At 45.8% G+C, this 19226-nt stretch overlaps 1 protein-coding gene across 2 annotated transcripts in view; it reads left to right on the forward strand.

The window, feature by feature from the left end:
• TIMM44 (translocase of inner mitochondrial membrane 44) overlaps nucleotides 1-19226 on the forward strand; it is a 40314-nt gene that overhangs the window by 3683 nt on the left and 17405 nt on the right. For both annotated transcript variants that reach the window (XM_075903139.1, XM_075903140.1), the window contains exons 3-11: nucleotides 732-902; nucleotides 4593-4673; nucleotides 6402-6551; nucleotides 10149-10285; nucleotides 10992-11077; nucleotides 13428-13520; nucleotides 13864-13988; nucleotides 16154-16204; nucleotides 17333-17422. In XM_075903139.1, coding sequence (XP_075759254.1) covers nucleotides 732-902; nucleotides 4593-4673; nucleotides 6402-6551; nucleotides 10149-10285; nucleotides 10992-11077; nucleotides 13428-13520; nucleotides 13864-13988; nucleotides 16154-16204; nucleotides 17333-17422 — 984 coding nt within the window. The remainder of the gene's footprint in view (nucleotides 1-731; nucleotides 903-4592; nucleotides 4674-6401; nucleotides 6552-10148; nucleotides 10286-10991; nucleotides 11078-13427; nucleotides 13521-13863; nucleotides 13989-16153; nucleotides 16205-17332; nucleotides 17423-19226) is intronic.

The following is a 19226-nucleotide window of genomic DNA, read 5'->3' on the forward strand; positions in this document are numbered from 1 at the left end:
GGCTTTATGCGTGCATTAAACTGAAAGTGTGTTTCAGTCATGCTCCGAGTACTGTCTCCTAAGAATTGATATGCTTCTGACAAGTAGCCACTCTAGGATATAGACTTCCAAGTGGCTTTCAAAGATGTAACAATTTTTTGTTTTTCCCTCCATATGGGTGATTGCCAGCAGTGAGTCCAGATGAGAAAATCCAGCAGTTTGTGCAGTCACCAAAAGCAGAAATCCTCAACAGCAGAAATTGGCTGGTTATTAAAATTGATAACTTATTAAAAGCTGTCAGCATAGTCAAAGTAGGGATGTGAATGGGTAACTGGTTACCCGGTACCTGAGATCAGCTCCCTGCCCATGGCCATCTCTGTCAGCCCATGGGGGGCCAGAAGAGGCTGGAACGGCCCTCCGCCCGCCTTCCCTTTAATCAATTAATCGGTTAAACACTACACTTAACTGGTTAACCAATTAAATGGGATTTTACATCTCTAAATTAGAGCAGTGTGGCTGTTTTGCTTTTAGGGCTGGTTTTTTTTCCCCTTTGCTGTACATTTCTTTTGCACTTTGTAGTGTTGTGTATGAATTCTGATTGCTATTCTGAAGGCAGAAGGCTCCTTTGCTAAGGTATTTTGGACATCCTTAAGATGCCTTTTGCATGGCAGGCATGAATATAGCTCCACCTGGTTATGATACTTAATGTCTCTTTCGATTGTACAGAGACTAGTAATTTATTTTCTTTTTAGTCTAGATATTATTCTTCTGGAGGCAGAAAAGGCTTTATATCAGGGTTTGTGGACAACATCAAACAGGAATTAGCAAAAAATAAAGAGATGAAAGAAAGTATTAAAAAATTCCGGGATGAAGCTAAAAAGCTAGAAGAATCTGATGCTCTCCAGGAAGCAAGGAGAAAATATGTAAGTCTTCCCCATAAATTCTATCATTGTCTAACACTTTCATTGGCCAGTCTACTGCAGTTGAGTCCATCCTACCAAAGAGATTAAAAGTGTCAGGTTCTCTGTGTTCAGGGAAGGTCTGGGCTGACTAATGGAAACAGCAGTAGATGCAGTGAGCTGGTGTACAGAGTTAAATATTTCTGCAGTTTATGGTGGAATTTTTTCCACCAAACATTGTAATAGAACTCACAAACAATAAGCAGGTTTAAAAAGTCATGAATCTGTAGACATGGAGATAAAATTAAGCTTGGCTTTCATTGCATTGATTGGATATCACATTCTTAATGGGTTATAAAACAGTTTACTCGAGAGAAAATGCTTTCATTGCACCAACTGATGTCTGTTACCACAGCATAGAATCACAGAACACTAGAACTGGAAGGTCGAGAGGGTATCAAGTCCAGTCCCCTTCCTTCACAGCTGGACCAAGTGACATCAGATCACCTCTGACAGGTGTCTGTCTAACCTGCTCATAAATATCTCCAATGATGGAGATTCTGTAACCTCCCGACTGCACATTCTATGAGCGACCAGTTCAATAAAGGAAGCAGAGAAAGGTGAAAGTGGAAATTAGTAACCATTTTTAACTGGTTTTCATTTGTATTGTATTTTAACATTTTTCTTTTTCAAGTGATGGTCCCTTTATGTGTTCTGGATACGGGTTTATATGCCGTGCATCCTCCTGTGCTTCCAGCCGATGTTTTTATAGGCCATGTGGGTTGATGCCTCCAGTTCCATCTTCCTGCTGCTGTTACTTTGTGTTCTTAGTCTTTTAGCTAAATGTGACCTGTTTCACTGGTGTATGGTTCTTGTTTGTTGTTCCTTCCTTCCCCTTCCCACCAGTCTGCCCTTTGTTCCCAGGTTTAAAAACCGTTTCTTGCCTGTGTTCATTCTCTGTGAGCAGTGAGTACTAGGGATGTCAACGTGTAATCAATTACACGATTAACCAATAAGTCTGTGCTTATCAGTTCCACTACCCACAGTTCCATTGTGCACACTTCCCTCCTCCCCTTGTTGCTTCTGTATCAGAGGCAGCAAAAGGGGGGAGCAGGCTTTCAAGCTGGCTCTCTGTGCATGCTGGCTCCATGGAGCCACTTCTCCTCCTCCTCCCCCCACCCCTGCTTCCCACAGAGGCAGCAGTATGAGGGTGGGAGGCAGGAGGGAGCCAGTGCTCAGGAGGAACCGGCTTTTAAGATGTGGGTGTACCATAGATTTATATAGACACAATAAGATATTCTCTGTCTTATTTTCTATCCCTTTTTAATGATTCCTGACATTCTGTCTGTTTGGGGTTTTTTTGACTGCTGCTGCACATTGGGTGGATGTTTTCAAAGAACTATCCACAATGACTCAAGATCTCTCTTGAGTGGTAGCAGCTAATTTAGTCCCCATCATTTAGTACATATAGTCGGGATTATGTTTTTCAATGGACATTATTTTGCATTTATTACCATTAAAATTCACTTGCCATTTTGTTGTCCAGTCGCCTAGTTTTGTGAGATCCTTTTGAAGCTCTTCATAGTCTGCTTTGGTCTTAACTATCCTGAGCAGTTTAGTATTATCTGCAAATTTTGCTGTCTCGCTGTGTACCCTTTTCTCCAGACCATTTGAGTATGTTGAATAGAATTGGTCCTAATACAGAACCCTGCAGGACACCACTGTTTACCTCTATCCATTCTGAAAATCGACCATTTATTCTTACCCGTTTTTCCTGTCTTTTAACCAGTTATCTTTCCATGAGAGGACCCATAACAGATTACTTTAGTAAAAAGCCTTTGGTGAGGGATCTTGTCAAAGGCTTTCTGGAAATCTAAGTACACTATATCCACTGGCTCCCCCTTGTCCACATGCTTGTTGACCCCCTCAGAGAATCCTAGTCGATTAGTGAGGCATGATATCCCTTTGCAGAAACCATGTTGACTTTCCCTATGCAGCTCTTTGTGTCACTAACAGAGAAGATGAAAGGTCTACTCATTCTGGATCCCCACCTGTGTTCAATATACTACAAGCAGGTGGGCGCTCCGTCTCCTGCCATCTTGACTGCTCATTCAGTGAGATCACAGGCATTGTCAGCAGTGTTTCTGGCCCAGGAAGCAATCCAAGACATCTGCAGAGCTGCAACCTGGCCGTCAGTGCATTCCTTCTCTGCCCACTCTGCCATCACTGAGCAGGCTAGAGACCATGAGTTCAGAAGAGCAGTGTTGCAGTCCTCATGTCCATGAACTCCAAGCTCACCTCCTTGGGTCCTGCTCGTGAGTCACCTACCATGGAATGGCTATGAGCAATCACTCAAAGGAAAAGGGTTATTTTCCATAGCTGTTCTTTGAGAGGTGTCTTTCATGTCCATTCCATGATCCACTCTCCTGCCCCCGATGTAATAAGCTGGCAAGAAGGAACTGAGAAGGTGCAGGGCTGCTTGCCCCATTTATACCAGCAATGAGCGTGTGACAACATAGAGTGCTAGTGCCAGCCTGACTAATACCACAAAGGCAAAAAATTCCAGTGATGATTCCTGCAGCAGGTGCACACACTTAATGTGGGATGAACATGAGCAACACGTCTTGAAGAGCAACAATTACAGCAAGGTTTTTCCATGTGGTGACACTCGCATCTATTATCCCCTCGCTTCCACTGCTGGTTGGGCTTGTGGCTCTCAACGTGAAGCATGCTTATTTCTAGGGCTTGACAAACTCGGCGAGAGCTACTCGTCAGCCCTGCACATGCGCAAAGCACCGGTGAATGGGGCTCACGGAGCGACCGGCTGAAATCTACTCGCCACGGGCAAGTAGATTCAGCGGTTTGTCGAGCCCTGCTTATTTCCACATCAGCATTCACCCAGCCCATTGGAACGGTCTCCATTTCCAGGTGGGGCAGCACCATTGCCTAGTCAGAGTCTCCCTTTCAGCATCACCACAGCTCAGCTGTCTTCAGGAAGGCCTTTGTTGTGGTGGCAGCACAAGTGCACCATCTCAGCTGCTTGGTATGCCCCTACTTGGATGACTAGCTGCTTTCCTAACAAGAGCTTACGTCTGCCGATCTGACCCGTGGGGCTCTCCTGACTCATCTGGGTGTGTGTGCTGTTGAGGAGAAATCGGTGCTTGTATCTAGGCAGACAGTCAAGTTAATTAGGGCTAGCTTGACTCCGTTGCAGAGCAGTTCTTCCTTCTGGCAGACCACTTCACCATGCTGTCAACCATATGGCCTGCCATTGCCTCTCCCTTCTGAATCTAGTGGGTATATGAGACCTCAGGAGCTTTCAGGTTACTTGTGACTGATTGACATATGGTTAGGTCTTTCTCCTCTTCAGTTTGAAGCCATTACACCACTTACCCTGTTTGCCTCCTTCATTATCTCTCCCATATTTAAGGCAGCTATTGGTTTGCACTGCATTGATATGGGCACCCATTGTGAATATCTATAAATGCAACCGTCTCTTTTTCCATGTGACTGGTTCCCATGTCTGTTCCTTTCACTTCATGTGTTTAGACACTTACCTGGATCTTAGGAAGGACAGAGTTGAGCGGGGGCTGTTCTTTTGTGCCACAGGAGTGTTATGTCTGCCAGTGTGCAGTGCTGCAAAATCCTCATGTAGTTACAGTTCTGATTGGTGCGTTGGTTCCTGTTAACATCAGATCTGTGTTTGTATTGCAGAAAACCATTGAATCAGAAACAGTTAAGACCTCTGAAGTGATTAAAAAGAAGCTGGAAGAAATAACAGGATCAGTCAAAGAGGTACAGTCTAAGCTGGCAAAAGTCCAAGTCGGTTTACTGGTGATTTGCGCTTTATTCTTTAGCTCTGTTCTAGCTGAAGGAGGGTTCTGCCGCCCTTGTAGGCCAGGGCCACTGAAGAGACCTGCAATGCTAGCTGCTGGAGAAGTCTGTGGTATGACGAGAGTGACAGCAGATGTGCAGGCAGTATCAGCACCTCCTGTTCCCTCCTTGCTGCAGGGCAGAAGAGGCTGCACGTGGGGTTCTGACAATTAGTAGCTGCAGAAGAGAAAAGACCTCAGTCTTTTTCTTCACTGGGCCACTTGCAACTCAGATACAAACTCCCAGGTGGAAGAGCTGGCTAGAAACAATGTGCTGCTTAAACTGTACACATGCATAGCTGCACTTAACCTCCATCCCAGACTAGGGATGTTACATTTTGATTAATCAGCTAATCAAGTAGTCACTGTACAGCAGCCCATGGCTCCTGTACATTTCAAAGGAAGAGAGGCAGCGGGAGCCTACACCAATGGGGACGGCTCTTGTACATTTGAAAGGGAGAGGAGCAGCAGCTGAACGGGCATGAGTGAGGCTGTTTCCCTGCTGCCCTCTGCCTCCCCTACTCCCTGCAGAGACGGTGCTGGGGGAAGCTGGCTTTTAAGTCCCCCGCCCCCATCCCAGCACCGGCTCGTGTGTCCACCCCACCCCCGCTGCCTCTCTCTGATGGGGGGAACAACTTGTCGAGTTCCTACTTAACTAGTCGCTTACATCCCTATCCTAGACCCCCATGACCATTTACCAAAAACTTGGAGTGCCCCTCCCCCCATCAAAAATGATTGCTCATCCCTGCTATATGTGTAGCACCCCATGGTGCATGCGGGCACTCATGCACAAGCTTGGCATTCTTGGGTTATGTGAAGGTGTTTTGTAGGAGCGGAAGAAAGACTATTTGGAACTTCTTTCCTGGTGGATCAAAAATGAGTAGTGCACGAGCCCTCTCCGCCAGAACTGCACTGGCCTAGACCCCGTTTCCTTCTGTCTTTAGAGGATTAACAAGCACGTGGGTATTTCAAGGGAAGGGTATTTGAACTACAGGACGGCAAAAAACCACGTCAGTATGTTTACTGCAGTGTGAAGGGCCCTGTGGCTGGGGACACCGACTGCACGTAAGGCAACACAGGCTGTGGAGTGGGAGGGGAAGCTGTGGGCAAGGCAGCAGCTCAGGGCAGAGAGCCTGAAGGCTGGGGTTCTCCATGGGGAGCAAGGACTCTGTGGCCCCTCAGAGCTGAACTGCACTGCCCAGGGTCTGGCCTGCCCTTGTACCAACAGCCCTGGGCTCATTGAGTCTGAGCACGTCTGTCCCATAACCCCACGTTCGACATGTTGGCAACTTCCGAACCGTAGCAACTTTGTTGGGACGGAGAAGTTCCCGTTAAGCAGCAGCCTCAGTATATCAATAATTGCTAGTTCAGCACATGTAATTCTGTATGCAGCCAAAAACCTCTTCATCACTAATGATCACAGCACACATCTCGTATTACTGCTACTGCTGCAACATGTTAGGCTCCCTGTGACCTGAGACGGCTTAAGAGAAATCAAGTATTGGTCCTACAGACCCTGACCATGGTACTAACTTGTGGATGTTCCCAGTGGTGACTTGGAACGTTTCTACAGGCCAAAAAGAGGAATCTCTTCCAAATCCAGGTGAATGATCCATGTTTTTCACATTGCTTTCCTTCTGTATTATTGCAGAGTTTGGATGAAGTAAGTAGAAGTGATATTGGTCGGAAGATAAAAGAAGGTGTGGAAGAAGCTGCCAAAACAGCAAAGCAGTCTGCAGAATCAGTGACCAAAGGAGGGGAGAAACTGGGCAAGACGGCAGCATTCAAAGCAATCTCTCAGGTACACTTGCAGATAACATGTCCCCTTTGGTGCCCTGCTATGCCGGAGCCATGTTAAGTCTTTCTGCTGCACTCTTCAGCCTTGTGCTGCTGTTTTCACATTCAAGTGAATGTAGTTCCATGAGCAAAGATCTTCCAGCTTACAGGCTGCTGGTTAGTCTGGGAACTAGCTTTTCCCAGAGCTTGTTGGGAAACTAGGGTTGGACCTGCTGCCTTTTCCTGCCCTGGCTGCTCATCTGCAGCCCTTGTATCTCCTCCGAACCTCTGTCGATGGGCCTCAGCCTAGAGTCTGTTCAGGCCTGAGCTCCCCTAGCTCACCCTGCTTTCCTCCAGCATTGCCCTGTCCAAGGCACCCCTGCTAGTTAGGGATGCTAATGAGTGTTTTTGTAAATGTGTAACTGCTTTTTTTCAGTGGCTATACCTTTACGTGGGAGGGAGGGGGGAGGCAGGCAGGAGCTGGCTTAAAAGCCAGCTCCTCCCCATCGGCTCCCGTCTATCTCCCCATCCTCCCATGCTGCTGCGCCTCTCTATCAGAGGCAGCGTGGGGGGCAGACAACTCCATGGGAATCAGCACGTGCGGGGAGCCGGCTTAAAAACTGGCTCCCCATGGGAACTGTCTGATACAGAGGCAGCAATGTGTGCGTGTAGCCATTAACAGATGAGCTTATTGGTTAATTGTGTAACTGGGCACACACTAACATCCCTGCTGCTAGCAGGCAGCTAGGTCCATCTCACTCCAAAGAAGGAATGAGACTGAGCTCCTCCTGTCCAGGAACCCTTCTAATAGGACCTAGCTGGGCCCTAATTGTCTCCCAGGGCTGTATAACCCCTTGTATACTAGTGAGGGGGCAGTTGCCCCACACAGGGCGGTGCTTAGGTGCTGGTATAAATAGCTCTTTAACTTATCAGTAAGTCACCAGGACTGCATGGTGTGCATCAGAGAGCCCGGAACAAACTTTGCATCAAGTGACTGAGCTGTTGTTAGAAAGGCAATCTCTTGATTAACTGTTGTGTTGGGAATTACCTGCTGTCCTGGATCAGCAAGGTCCATACTATGTCCCACCTTTTACAGGGGCTCTGGGAAGAACCCCTCAGTAATGAAGGCCCCCGAGGAGCTCACTCTTCCTTCAGCGTAGGCCAGACAGCCTCACTGGCTTCAAAATGGAGCCTGTGGGCTTAGGTACTCCCTCTTCCCGCTGTGAGATGGAATCTCATGCTGTGCTGCTCATAATAATATTATATCAGATCATATGTTTCTGGAAGGAATATAAATATTCGTGTCAGCATAAATGTAAGCGATGGAGTCTCTGTAACTGGAAGTATTTCCGTTAGGGATGTCAGTGTATAGTTAACTGTACGATTAACCAATAAACCTGGGCTTATTGGTTATTTTTGTCGACTCCACTGTTGGAAGAACCCCTCAGTAATGAAAGCCTCCGAGGAGCTCACTCTTCCTTCAGCAAGGTGGGGAGAAAGTGGGAGCTGGTGCCCCTGAAGAGCCGTCTTTAAGCAGGCTACCCATGAGCACCGGATCTGCCTGTCCCCCTGCCCACTCCTGTGCTGCTGCCTCTTTTGACTTGGCTTTATTGTCTATATTCAAAATGCAGAATAGTTTTTTGCTTTAGAACAGCAAATTGTCTCTTGCACAAAACAGACATTTTTCAGCCTTACTTTGATCTGCCTTTTCCTTTCAGAGTAAACAGGCTTGGCTGCTCTATTGCTCTATTGTTCCTGAGGAATCTGAAGTATTGTTCTGGTCATTGCATGCTGTCTCATCTCTCTTTTCTCGTCGCTGAGAGATCTGCACACAACTCATGATGGAATAGTAACCTTTCAAAGTGTAGCTCCTACTTCAGATCGCAATCTATGACTCCAATTTTGTAAACGTGTATAACTTTACTCAAGGGAGCAGTTCCATTAATTTCATTGGCACTGTTCACCTGGCCTGTTTTATAAAATGTCATGGGAATTTGACTTACTGCCAGTGTTCCCTTTGTCAGCCACCCTGGAGAGATTCAGATGCCATCCAACTGTTTAGCAGAGCCTCCAAAGCCGGCAGCCTGTGTTTTTATTGGTGGCACACATCCTCACATGTGATGTGCACATAACATTTATTTCACATATGGATGGAAAACTTAGAGGGAACATTGCTTATCACTAGGGATGTCAATGTGTAGATGACTACACAATTAACCGATAAGCCTAGGCTTATCGGTTAATTCTGTCAACTACATGCATTTCCCCTCCCCCCCCTTTGCTGCCTCTGTATCAGAGGCAGCAAGGGAGTGGGGGAGATGGGAGCCAGTGCTCATGGGGAACTAGCTTTTAAGCTAGCTACCCACGAGCACTGGATCTGCCTCCCCATGCTGCTGCTCACGGACAGAGGCTGCTCCCCCCGTCTGCAGGAGGACCATAGTAGCACACCCTTTTTTTGGGTCTGATTTAATTCTTGTGTTGGACTTATTTTTTATAACATTTATTATCTAAAACAACTTAATCATTTTATGGTTAGTTTTCAACCAGGCAAAAAGTTATGTAATTGTGACATTTTACGAACTTGCCTAGTGTTTTATGTTTCAGCTTATAATGGGATACATTTTAAGCTCTAATATTATAACAGATTAATCATCATAACAGAGGCTGTCCAAAGATTACTTGTGTCACAGTCCAGGAAGGCCCTTCCTGTCCACCATTTCTTCCTTGGGCTTAGCTCCACTAGTATGACTTCTCCACACACCCCTTCTGGTCCAGCAGCAGGACTTGCCTTCAGTCCCAGAAGCTGTTTTGTATTGAATAATTTTGGCTGCCTCTGTTTTTGGCTTTCAGGTGCATGTTTCCGGTGACCCACAGCTTTTCCTCTTGCGAGGGTCTGGGACTGAGAACTGGATTTGGTTGACCTTGAAAAATGTTCTCCTATCATTTTGGCTGCCTCTCCCTGTCCTGAATATTATATACATTTGTCTCTTCAAAAACGAGCAGTCCTGTGGCACTGTAGAGACTACTAAAAATATAGAGAGAGTGTCATGAGCTTTTGTAGGCAAAACCCCCTTCTTATCTCATCTGAGGAAGTGGGTTTGCCCATGAAAACTCCTGATACTCTCTCTATATTTGTTAGTCTCTAAGGTGCCACAGGATTGCTTGTTGTTTTTAAAGTTATAGACTGACACGGCTCCCCCTCTGAGACATTGTCCCTTTAGTCCTTCCTTCATTTTCTTGGTCTAGTAGCTCCTTTCTCCCTAACTGGAATCAGCATTTAGGACTTAGGGACTAATTCTTCCTTAAAGATAGGGCAAGTCAATAGGGCTTCTCACCTGAGTTACCAGAGTTTCCATTTCTCCTTTCTGTGGACACTTCTTTACCAAGTGTCTGTCAGTTTGATTGTCTCCCCAGATTTCTTTCCACTGTTTTATTCTAAATCTGATCAAGGCAGCTGTTTTATTCTGTGTCTGCTGTTTACTTTCCAAATACAGGGCTACATTTGACCTTGTAAGCATGTGCATCTCCACAGAATGTGGCCCTTAGACTCCACCTTCTTTCCTACTGAGGTGATAGATTTCTGCAACAAGTTCCACTCTAACAGGAATGTTTTTCCTTTCAGGGAGTAGAAACTGTGAAGAAGGAAATAGATGAAAGTGTTCTAGGGCAGACGGGTCCCTACAGACGCCCCGAGCGACTCAGGAAAAGAATGGAGTTTGCTGGAGAGAATGTCAGAGAGAGAGTATTTGAAGCTAACGAGTAGGTATTGAATAAAGAGAGAGTGCTGCCATATGCGATCTGCCGAATGTTATGTGACGGATCTTTTCTGACTTGGGCTACAGGCTAAGAGGTGGAGTCTGGAGCTACAGGCTTGTGGGGTCGTTTATGGTAGTCATCTGCTCTGAGTGTTGGGTTGAAGAAGTAGGGCATTCCATTTCTGTCGGGAGAGCGATGATGCAGTTACTGTAGGTAGCTCCTCCCTCATCATCAAGATAGCAGCCAGTCCTATTTGTCCTGTTATTTCTTTGGTGTGACCTGAAGATTGGCAAGTTTCTTCTGAAGGCAAAATACAGTATTGCTGCAAAGTTGGAAGAAAATGCATCAGACATTTGTGTTATTGGCCATTGACAAAGAATAACAAGATCTGGCTTGAAATTTTGTTTCATGTATTCCAGTATTTTTGTCTTTCTCACCTCAGACATTTGAGCAAGTCTCTCTGATGTCCTGGATGTCTCATTGTCAGCATGATCTTAATGGGACCAAACTTGACCTCCTGATTTTTCCTCGCAACCACTTTCCACTCTGTCCATTGCTCAGACTCATGCATTGTGTGTTCCAGGCCTCAGCTGCAGTCTGCTCAGGGTGCTGCTCAGTGAATAGCCATCCGTATCTTTGTTCTTGTCTTCAGCCTTGTGAAGGGCTCAGCTGTCGATTCATGAGGTGTTTGTCTTTTGCCGTTCCCTAGGGAGGCCATGGGTGTGGTGGTGCACAAAGATTCCAAATGGTATCAGCAGTGGAAAGATTTCAAGGACAACAATGTGGTCTTCAATAGTAAGTGTTGCCAGCTTCCTTTCCCGTTACCTCTGCTCTCTTACCATCTGGGTTCTGATGCCACCGGTGCAACTAGTCTCAACATAATGCAGACAATGGCCATTTCTGTCACTGCTGTTACTGTGTGGTAGTGTGAGATGGAAGGTAGGCGTAGCTGCTGACTCGAGTTATTCCAGGCTGCGCCATCTGTGTTGGGACACCCCCCCACAATCCTCAGCAGAAAGAGATTTTTCCTCATTCCCTGTTCTTGAAATCTGAATTCCCCTCTGCAGGTTTCCCTCTTGTGGATGGATGTCGGACAGCCATCAGAGAACTGAACTCCGAGCACTGCCTTCTAGTCACACGCCACCTGGCAGTGAGGAGAGGCCAGAGCACTATGTACTAGGGATGTTAAATATCAGTTATTTGAATAGTCGAGTAACCTCATGAATTTTTATCGGTTAGTTGACTATTCTATAGTCCCCGGGGCGAGACTGGCAGCCAGTGTGCTCCATCCCCACTGTATCAGAGGCAGCAGCATGGGGTGCCAGGCGGGAGCTGATCCACAAAGGGAGCCATTTTAAAAAACAGTTCCCCTCACGGACTGTTGAGACTAGTTGCACAGCATGGGATGGCAGCAGCCCCTGTCCGGGGGGAGAGGGGCAGGCCTGAGCTCCCAGACTCCACGCTAGCCGGAACTGAGCTGGGCTGCCTACCTTCCTGGCTCCTAATACAGAGCCACAGCAGGGATAGGTCCTGGACTTGGAGCAAGCCAGGACTTAGGCTGCTGGCCAGCCTCTAAAAAATTTACTGGCATGGGGGGGGATGTGTGCAGTCTATAGCATTAACCGATAAGCTAATAGACTACACTATTACATCCTTACTATGTACAAGCCTGTGACTCATGGAATCAGAGCACGGGCAGACTCTATGCTTCTTTCTGGCTCCAAATATATGCCCCAGCGTCTTGCCTGCAGCACGCCAGCTTCTTTGGATTGGGTCCATCTGTGGGATTGTGGGCGTTTCACCTCCTTTTTACGGACCGTTTAGAATTGCGGTTTCCCACCAGTACCATTAGCTGTCTGGACTGCATCTCACGTTTATTGGGCAAGACATGATAAGCAGCGTGACTAAAAGAGTAAGAGAGTGTGTTGAAAACAGTATTTGAATGAATTGGAAATAACCAGACCAAAAAGGCTGCTTGGGGTTCGGCCTACTCCTGGGTTCTCCAGATTAAGTCACAAAATCCTTCAACCTCCATTGCTCTGAAGAATTATTTTTCCTGCAATTTAGCCTGAATATTTCCTTATCTTTTTGCCCACTTGCTCCTTGTCTCACCCTCTCGTCAGATAGGGTTCCCTTAAAAGTATTCAGAGATTGCCCTGAGGTGCCCCAGAATAATCTCTGATAGACAATACGTTGAGCTCCTTTACACTTGCCTCATGTTGCCCAGATTGGGCAGAGTTTGGAAATGAATTACTCCTTTAGAATTGTAGATTCAGAAGTGACTGCAAGGGGCATCTTGTCCAACTCACCCCAAGGTGCAGGGTTGTCCTTTTCTCTAGTTTTTCTGTGCCCTTCATGAATGGTGGGACCCAGAACTGCACACAGATTGCAGGAGGGGTTGTACCAAGACCCCAAAGAGCAGAACTAATTGTTGCTCACTTTGTATACAAGGTTTGGTGTATGTGGAAATATCCAGAGATAGTAAAACTATATTTTATAAGGAGTAATATTCAGTGCATAAACCCACCACTGCTTTGGGAGGAAACTTGCACTGTGGACGGGTGTTCCCTTAACTACTTAATGCGGCTTCTTCTGGTACTGGCTGCTGTCAGAAAGAATATTGGACTCTTGGATCAGGGAACTGCTGAAAGGGGGTGGCCTATTGCTAGTACCCTGCACTGCCACGGACCTAGCTTTGGATTGCATTCCAGGGCACTTGCTTTCTGGGAGCAAGGTGTGTGCTGTGGGGAGGGATGTAAAGCCTCATGGCAGTGTTGTTGCCTCCTGGGATGTTTGAGGAGCACTACTTGTTGAGTTGTCTGTTCTAGGCCAGAAGAATGCCAGCAAGGGTAGCTGTAGGACGTCCATGCAGAGGAGAAACCAATCTGGAAAAGTTGTGGCAGAGATTAACCATTTAAAAATTATCCTTAATTGTGGAGAAATGACTGATCTCCTGCCCCTTTTGCCTCTGAAGTATTGAAATGGATTAAATCATAGGACCCACCTTGCAAAGGGTTTCATAGGCAACATTCAACCCTCTAGTCAGGCATTGCTGGTCTTTCACTTGAACATGCTAATTCCAGTTTAAGCTGCACAGAAGAGTGAAATGGTACGACAGTGCTGTTGATCTCTCCCCTTCTTTCAGGGTTCTTTGAAATGAAGATGAAATATGATGAAAGCGATAACGCCTTGATTCGGGCCTCCAGAGCTGTCACAGACAAAGTCACCGATTTAATAGGTATTGTTGTGAAGAAGGGCTCTAGAGGTTTCTGTGACATGTAGCTGAGACTCGGGATTGACAATTGGCCATGTCAGTGCTGCTGCCTGACTAGCCTTTGGGCAGGAATTTGGGGTTTCCTGATATTTGCTTGTTTGTAACATGTGTCTTGTGGCCCATTAGGTAGCAGCCACTCCTTGGATCAGGAATGAGCAGTAATGACAATTGGGGATAAAACTCCAAACAGTATTTAGCTCTGTCCTGGCAGAACTGACGTATCTGAGAAATATGTGAAGGTCGTCTCTCTTCTCCTTTGGCAACGCTTGTGCCAACAAAAGCTCATTGAATTGAATTGCCTCGTCAGGTGGGCTGTTCTCGAAGACAGAAATGTCAGAGGTTTTGACAGAGATCCTCAAAGTGGACCCAGCTTTTGACAAGGATCGGTTTCTAAAGCAATGTGAGAGTGACATAATTCCTAATGTCCTGGAGGTGAGTTAGAGGGGCAGGGACATGATGCACTTATTTCAGCAAGTGTGAAAAATCAGCATGGGGGCAGGGACTAGCAGGCGCCTCTACAAGAGAAAACCCAGAGTATCAGGCTTGTTGTCTGTTTCACAGAAGGCTTCCAACTCAGACTGTTCTGATTTTGCTAAAGATAAAAATCAGAGCTGGGTGGCTGACTTTTTGCTCCCCAGTCTCAGGTTTCTAGCCCAGGTTAACTAACTGGAAGAAATGAGCTGGGGCAAAAAGTGATGGATCTTTGGTCAGGAGAATCATTCTACCCTTTTAGGCCCTGACCAGATTGGAAAACAAGCTGCCTCTCCCTCTGAGTGACATCAGTTAGGAGCTCAAGAGGGATCTAAGGCAGTTAGGTGAATGGGCAGCAATATTGTATGCAGTATTGTTGTAGCTGTGTTAGTCCCAGGTGTGGCGAGTTTGGATTTTGGAGATCTTGAGACAGTCACCTGATGGACTGACCATATCACTGAGCCTGCCTGCCTCCCCTCTGGGTCAATCCACCAGCCTGTTCTGCTGAGCCAGAACCTCTGGTCTCCCCCAGCAAAGGCTCAGAGTTGGGGGTCACAGTCCACAGTAGAGCAACACAGACACTGCAGCTCAGCTGTGGGAAGGCTCAGTCACAGGGGCTTATCAGCATCCAGTTGCACAAACCCAATGGGATCAAAACCCCAGATACATTTGTCTTACTCTGTATAAAAGTTTTACACAGAGCAAGCTTATAAAATGTTGTCCCCTTTGTCAATGAAAGCCAGAGATGTGCAACTGTTGTCTCCCCAGGTAACAATTATTTACCCAGGGTTTAATAATAAACAAAAGTGATTTTATTAAATATAAAAAGTACGATGTAAGTGGTTGCAAGTGGTAACAGGCAGATCAGAGTAAGTTACTAAGCTAAAATAAAACAAACCCCACCGGCTAAGCTTTATACTCCAAGAAACTTGAGAGAGGCAATTTCTTACCCAGTTTTAATTATCTTTTCTCATAAGTTAGGCAGCCTCCTATAGGAAAGTCACATGAGATTAGACTGTCTGTTATCCTGCTTCTAACAGTGCTAAATGCTTCAAGGAAGGTGCAGAATCCCTTAGATGAACACTCATACCATAGACTGCCCATGGGGATGGGCCTTTTTAACCCCAGGCAGTAAGTTCACTTCTGACTTGAAGCTTGAGGATTTTTATTTTGTTTATTACATTGAAAGTTCTCCTGCCTAATGGAACTCTGGATGTTATCCATATACATGTCCAGTTTTCTCTTTATAGCTATAGAAGTAGGTGCCACAAGTTAATTATGCAATACTTTTTCAAATTGCCTTATTTGAAAATGTATTATTAAACTGAAAGGTAAGTGAATGTCCCACTGTTGACCTTTTGCCATGTTGAAAATTGACCATTTTGTTCTTGCTGTTTGCGCCTGCTTCTGTGTTCCTGCTAAAATACATCTCCCAAAACTTTGATTGCTAGGAGATATTAACACAGTTTGGCACATCTTATTTACATAATCCTAAGAGCTGTGGCCATCTCAAGTAGTCTGTATTTATAGGTACTGCTCATCACTGTAATGTCTGAAATTTCAGCTCACTCCATGTTGGAATGTTTTAGGAGTAAAATGTTATGGCATAGAATCCTAGGGCTGGAAGAGTGAAACCTCGGGAGGTCATCGAGTCCAGACCTCTCTCCAAAGCAGGACCAACCCCAACTAAATCATCCCAGCCAGGGCTTTGTCAAACCTCTAGGGATGGAGATTCCCCCCCCCCCCCCCCAAGTAACCCATTCCAGTGCTTCACCACCCTCCTAGTGAAATAGTTTTTCCTAATATCCAACCTAGACCTCCTCCACTGTAACTTGAGCCCATTGCTCCTTGTTCTGCCATCCGGCACTACTGAGAACAGCATCTCTCCATCCTCTTTGGAACCTCCTTTCAGGAAGTTGAAGGCTGCTATCAAATCCCCCCTCACTCTTTTCTTCTGTAGACTAAATAAGCCCAAATCCCTCAGCCACTCCTCGTAGGTACGATTTAAGGATTCATACTGTAGGATTTAAAGAAGGTGACTTTTCCAGATAGGACACCTGCTCTAGGACAGATGTTTTAAAAAAATCCCTTCTTTGTATTGCTTATTTTATTACTTCCTTTTTTAGGCCATGATATCTGGAGACCTGGATATCCTCAAAGATTGGTGCTATGAAGCAGTAAGTATAACTATTAATAATGGGTTTTAAAAGTCTGGGATGCCCTCTGGAGCCATCTAAGTGTTAATTTTGGGCCTGAAATGTTCCAAGATTAGGTTCAACATGCCTGAATTACTGAGAGAATCTAGGGCATCGTGATGGGAGGTCTCAAATGCAATTTTAAGAACCCCTATTTGTAGCAAACTAGCACCATGTGCCTGCTGTGTTATAAAGCAATGGAAATAGCCATCCTTGGTGATGTTCTCAAACTCTGCGGTATAACAGGAAGAGAACAATTTACTCCCTCTAAAATTTTTCTGACTCTACCTTGTATGTTGTGCTAATGGATTCATTCTGGGTGAAAGTCCAGAATAATAATCAATTTGAGACTTTTGTGTGTATAATCACTCTAATAAACAACTGGCCAATGGTCAGATAAGGTCTGAGAATAACTTAATACCATCCTCTAGTTCTTGGGGTTCAGTTCTTGGTTCAGTAAAATTTCCCTTCGGAATCCTCTGCTTTGACCCCCTTAGTTTAACCTCCTTACCATTAAGTTTCAGCAGGATATTTGCACTTTTAGGATTTGCCATAAATATTAGAAGCTTTTCAGGCTATGCCTTCCACTTTGTTTGACCTAGACCTAGTATATTGCTGGAAGCAAATAGCAATTCAACATCCAGGACAACAGCTTTTGATGCATAAATAATAATGAAGTGTGTGCATCTAAAAAGGAGCCAGGAAAAACTGGGATAATCTCCAAGTTCTGGGTACTGGGGAAATGGCTAGAAAGTTCACTTGCTCTCCAGATTGTTTCCCTGTTTACTGTCAGATCAGAACTGTAAATACTTTGGCTAGCAGGTGCTCTCAATATGTATCTTCTGTGTCATGAATTATGTCCAGCTGCATGCCAGCGTGAGTCAGGGCTGGATCGTGAGAACCCCTAGAGCATTTAATGAAACCAGCTGATATTTTCATGAGCATGGTAAACAGCACATTTGCAAGGAACTGAGATTTTGGTGTGTTCATTGTGGTCCGTTTCTTTACAAATGTAACCTGGAAGGAATCCTCCCTTTTCCTTTCCTTTGTTCCTGATCTCCTAGGATATGAACCATTCAAACACATAACCAATTATATTGCTTTCTTTAGACTTACAGCCAGCTTGCTCATCCAATCCAACAAGCCAAAGCTACAGGGCTCCAGTTCCACTCAAGAATTCTGGACATTGACAATATTGATGTAAGTTTCCCATTTTCTGTTCCTCCACAGGGCGTTGGTTGAATCTTGAGCTTCAACCCAGGCTTTACTTCTCAGAGAGGCAGGCTCTTATTAAAAAGTATTACAGCAGCATGGAGAGCAGTAGTGGGCAACCTGAGGCCCAGTGGGGTTCTGCTTGCCGCCCATGCACCTCCGCTCTTCCCCACGCACCTCTCATGCACTGGAGCCCTGCACTTCCTACTCCTCTCCCTCCCTCCCAGCACTTTGGAGCACCATAAATCGCCTGACTGGTGCTCTGACCCTGCTCCTCCCCCTCCCTGCCAGAATTGGATTTGCTGTAAATCAGCTGTTTGCAACTGTTCAAGCTTTGAGAAAGGGGCTGGGGGGCATGGACAGAGTGCAAATTGGGAGATTAGCGGTGCTTTAAGTGCTGGGAGGGAGCGCAGTAGGAAGTGCAGGTCCCCAGTGCATGAGCTGCAGGTGGACCACTGAGATGAAGGAAGGCCACTCATGCAGCTCACTTACTAATCGGGGTTACCCATCGCTGATGTAGAGGCCCCAGCAGAGAGCAGGTTGGGCGCTGTGCTAGGTACTGTACGTACATATTGCGAGAGACAGTTCCTACCAGAAGGGCTTTCAGTCTGAATTGACATGAAGGTCAAAAAGGGAGGGAAGAGAAACAGAGGCACAGAAAGGGGAAGTGTGGCTTGCCCAAGGTCACACTGCAAAGCAGTGGCAGAGCTGGGACTGTGCCTCCAGAGTCCTGCACAACAGTACCTCTCATGAACCTCATTAGTAGCTTGTGCGTGGAAGTATCTCAGAATATGGTTCTGTATCATTGCTTTACAGTTCATTAAATTGCCTAGAAAAAGGTTTATTCATGTGGCTCCCTTTGGTACAACTCTGGTGTCTGAGGATGGTTTCAGGCTGCTGGGATTATGCTGAGTTTTACAGCACTGTTGTTTTATTGCTCTTTGGGTTTCCATTTCAGAAAATGCTGTATGCAGGAGAATTGCTGCAGCTTTATGTACATCTAAAACCTGTTTTATAATGCATGGATATTTGTGATTCCCTGGATGCTTGGAAAGGGGATTCTGCATCTCTTCAAGTGTTTCACATGTGGTATTATCTCGTCCTTCTGAGGCTGCCCTAGTATTTGCCACTAACCTTGCCAACATCCTGATGCAGAATCAGGGAGAAGTATAGCAACCAACAGAGGCCACGGGAGAGGATCAGTGTCCTGCTCTGTTACCAGTTCTGTGTTGTTCTAGCTGTTCCTGTTTATGAAACAGATCTCAGAAGGAGCTTTGTTCTTTGACATTTGTTTTTCTGCTTCACCTCTGGCCCAGTGGGACAGAATTGTAGGAGTATTTCCCTGTTTTGTGATCAGCCCTGATTCCAGACTGCAGGAGTCCCTTTTCCATACCTGCAAAGGCCCCTTGGTGTACATCTGTACCCAGGCAACTTAGAAAGCCTAATGATAAACACAGGTACCACTGACCCTGTGCATGTGTGCAGATGGCTGTGTTGGTGCTTGCCCTGGATGATAATTCTTGGTGAACATTTCAGAGGGATTGGTTCATGCAGTGCAGGAAAATGTGAGAGCACTGACTCTTGTTGGGGAGGGAGGTTAGGGTTATGAGTCAAGCTGTTATGTTACTAGAAGCTGTTGTTTTTACCAGATCTTACCACATCTATCGCTTGCCCCTTGCGCGTAAGTGGGAAGCGATAGATGTGGTATATCTAGACTTCAGTAAAGCATTTGATAGTTTCACATGGCTGTTTCATTAATGAATTTGGGAAATCCAACCTAGATGTGGCAAGT

This window comes from Pelodiscus sinensis, chromosome 19 (genome assembly GCF_049634645.1).
Source record: "Pelodiscus sinensis isolate JC-2024 chromosome 19, ASM4963464v1, whole genome shotgun sequence".
In the NCBI taxonomy this organism is placed as follows: domain Eukaryota; kingdom Metazoa; phylum Chordata; order Testudines; family Trionychidae; genus Pelodiscus; species Pelodiscus sinensis.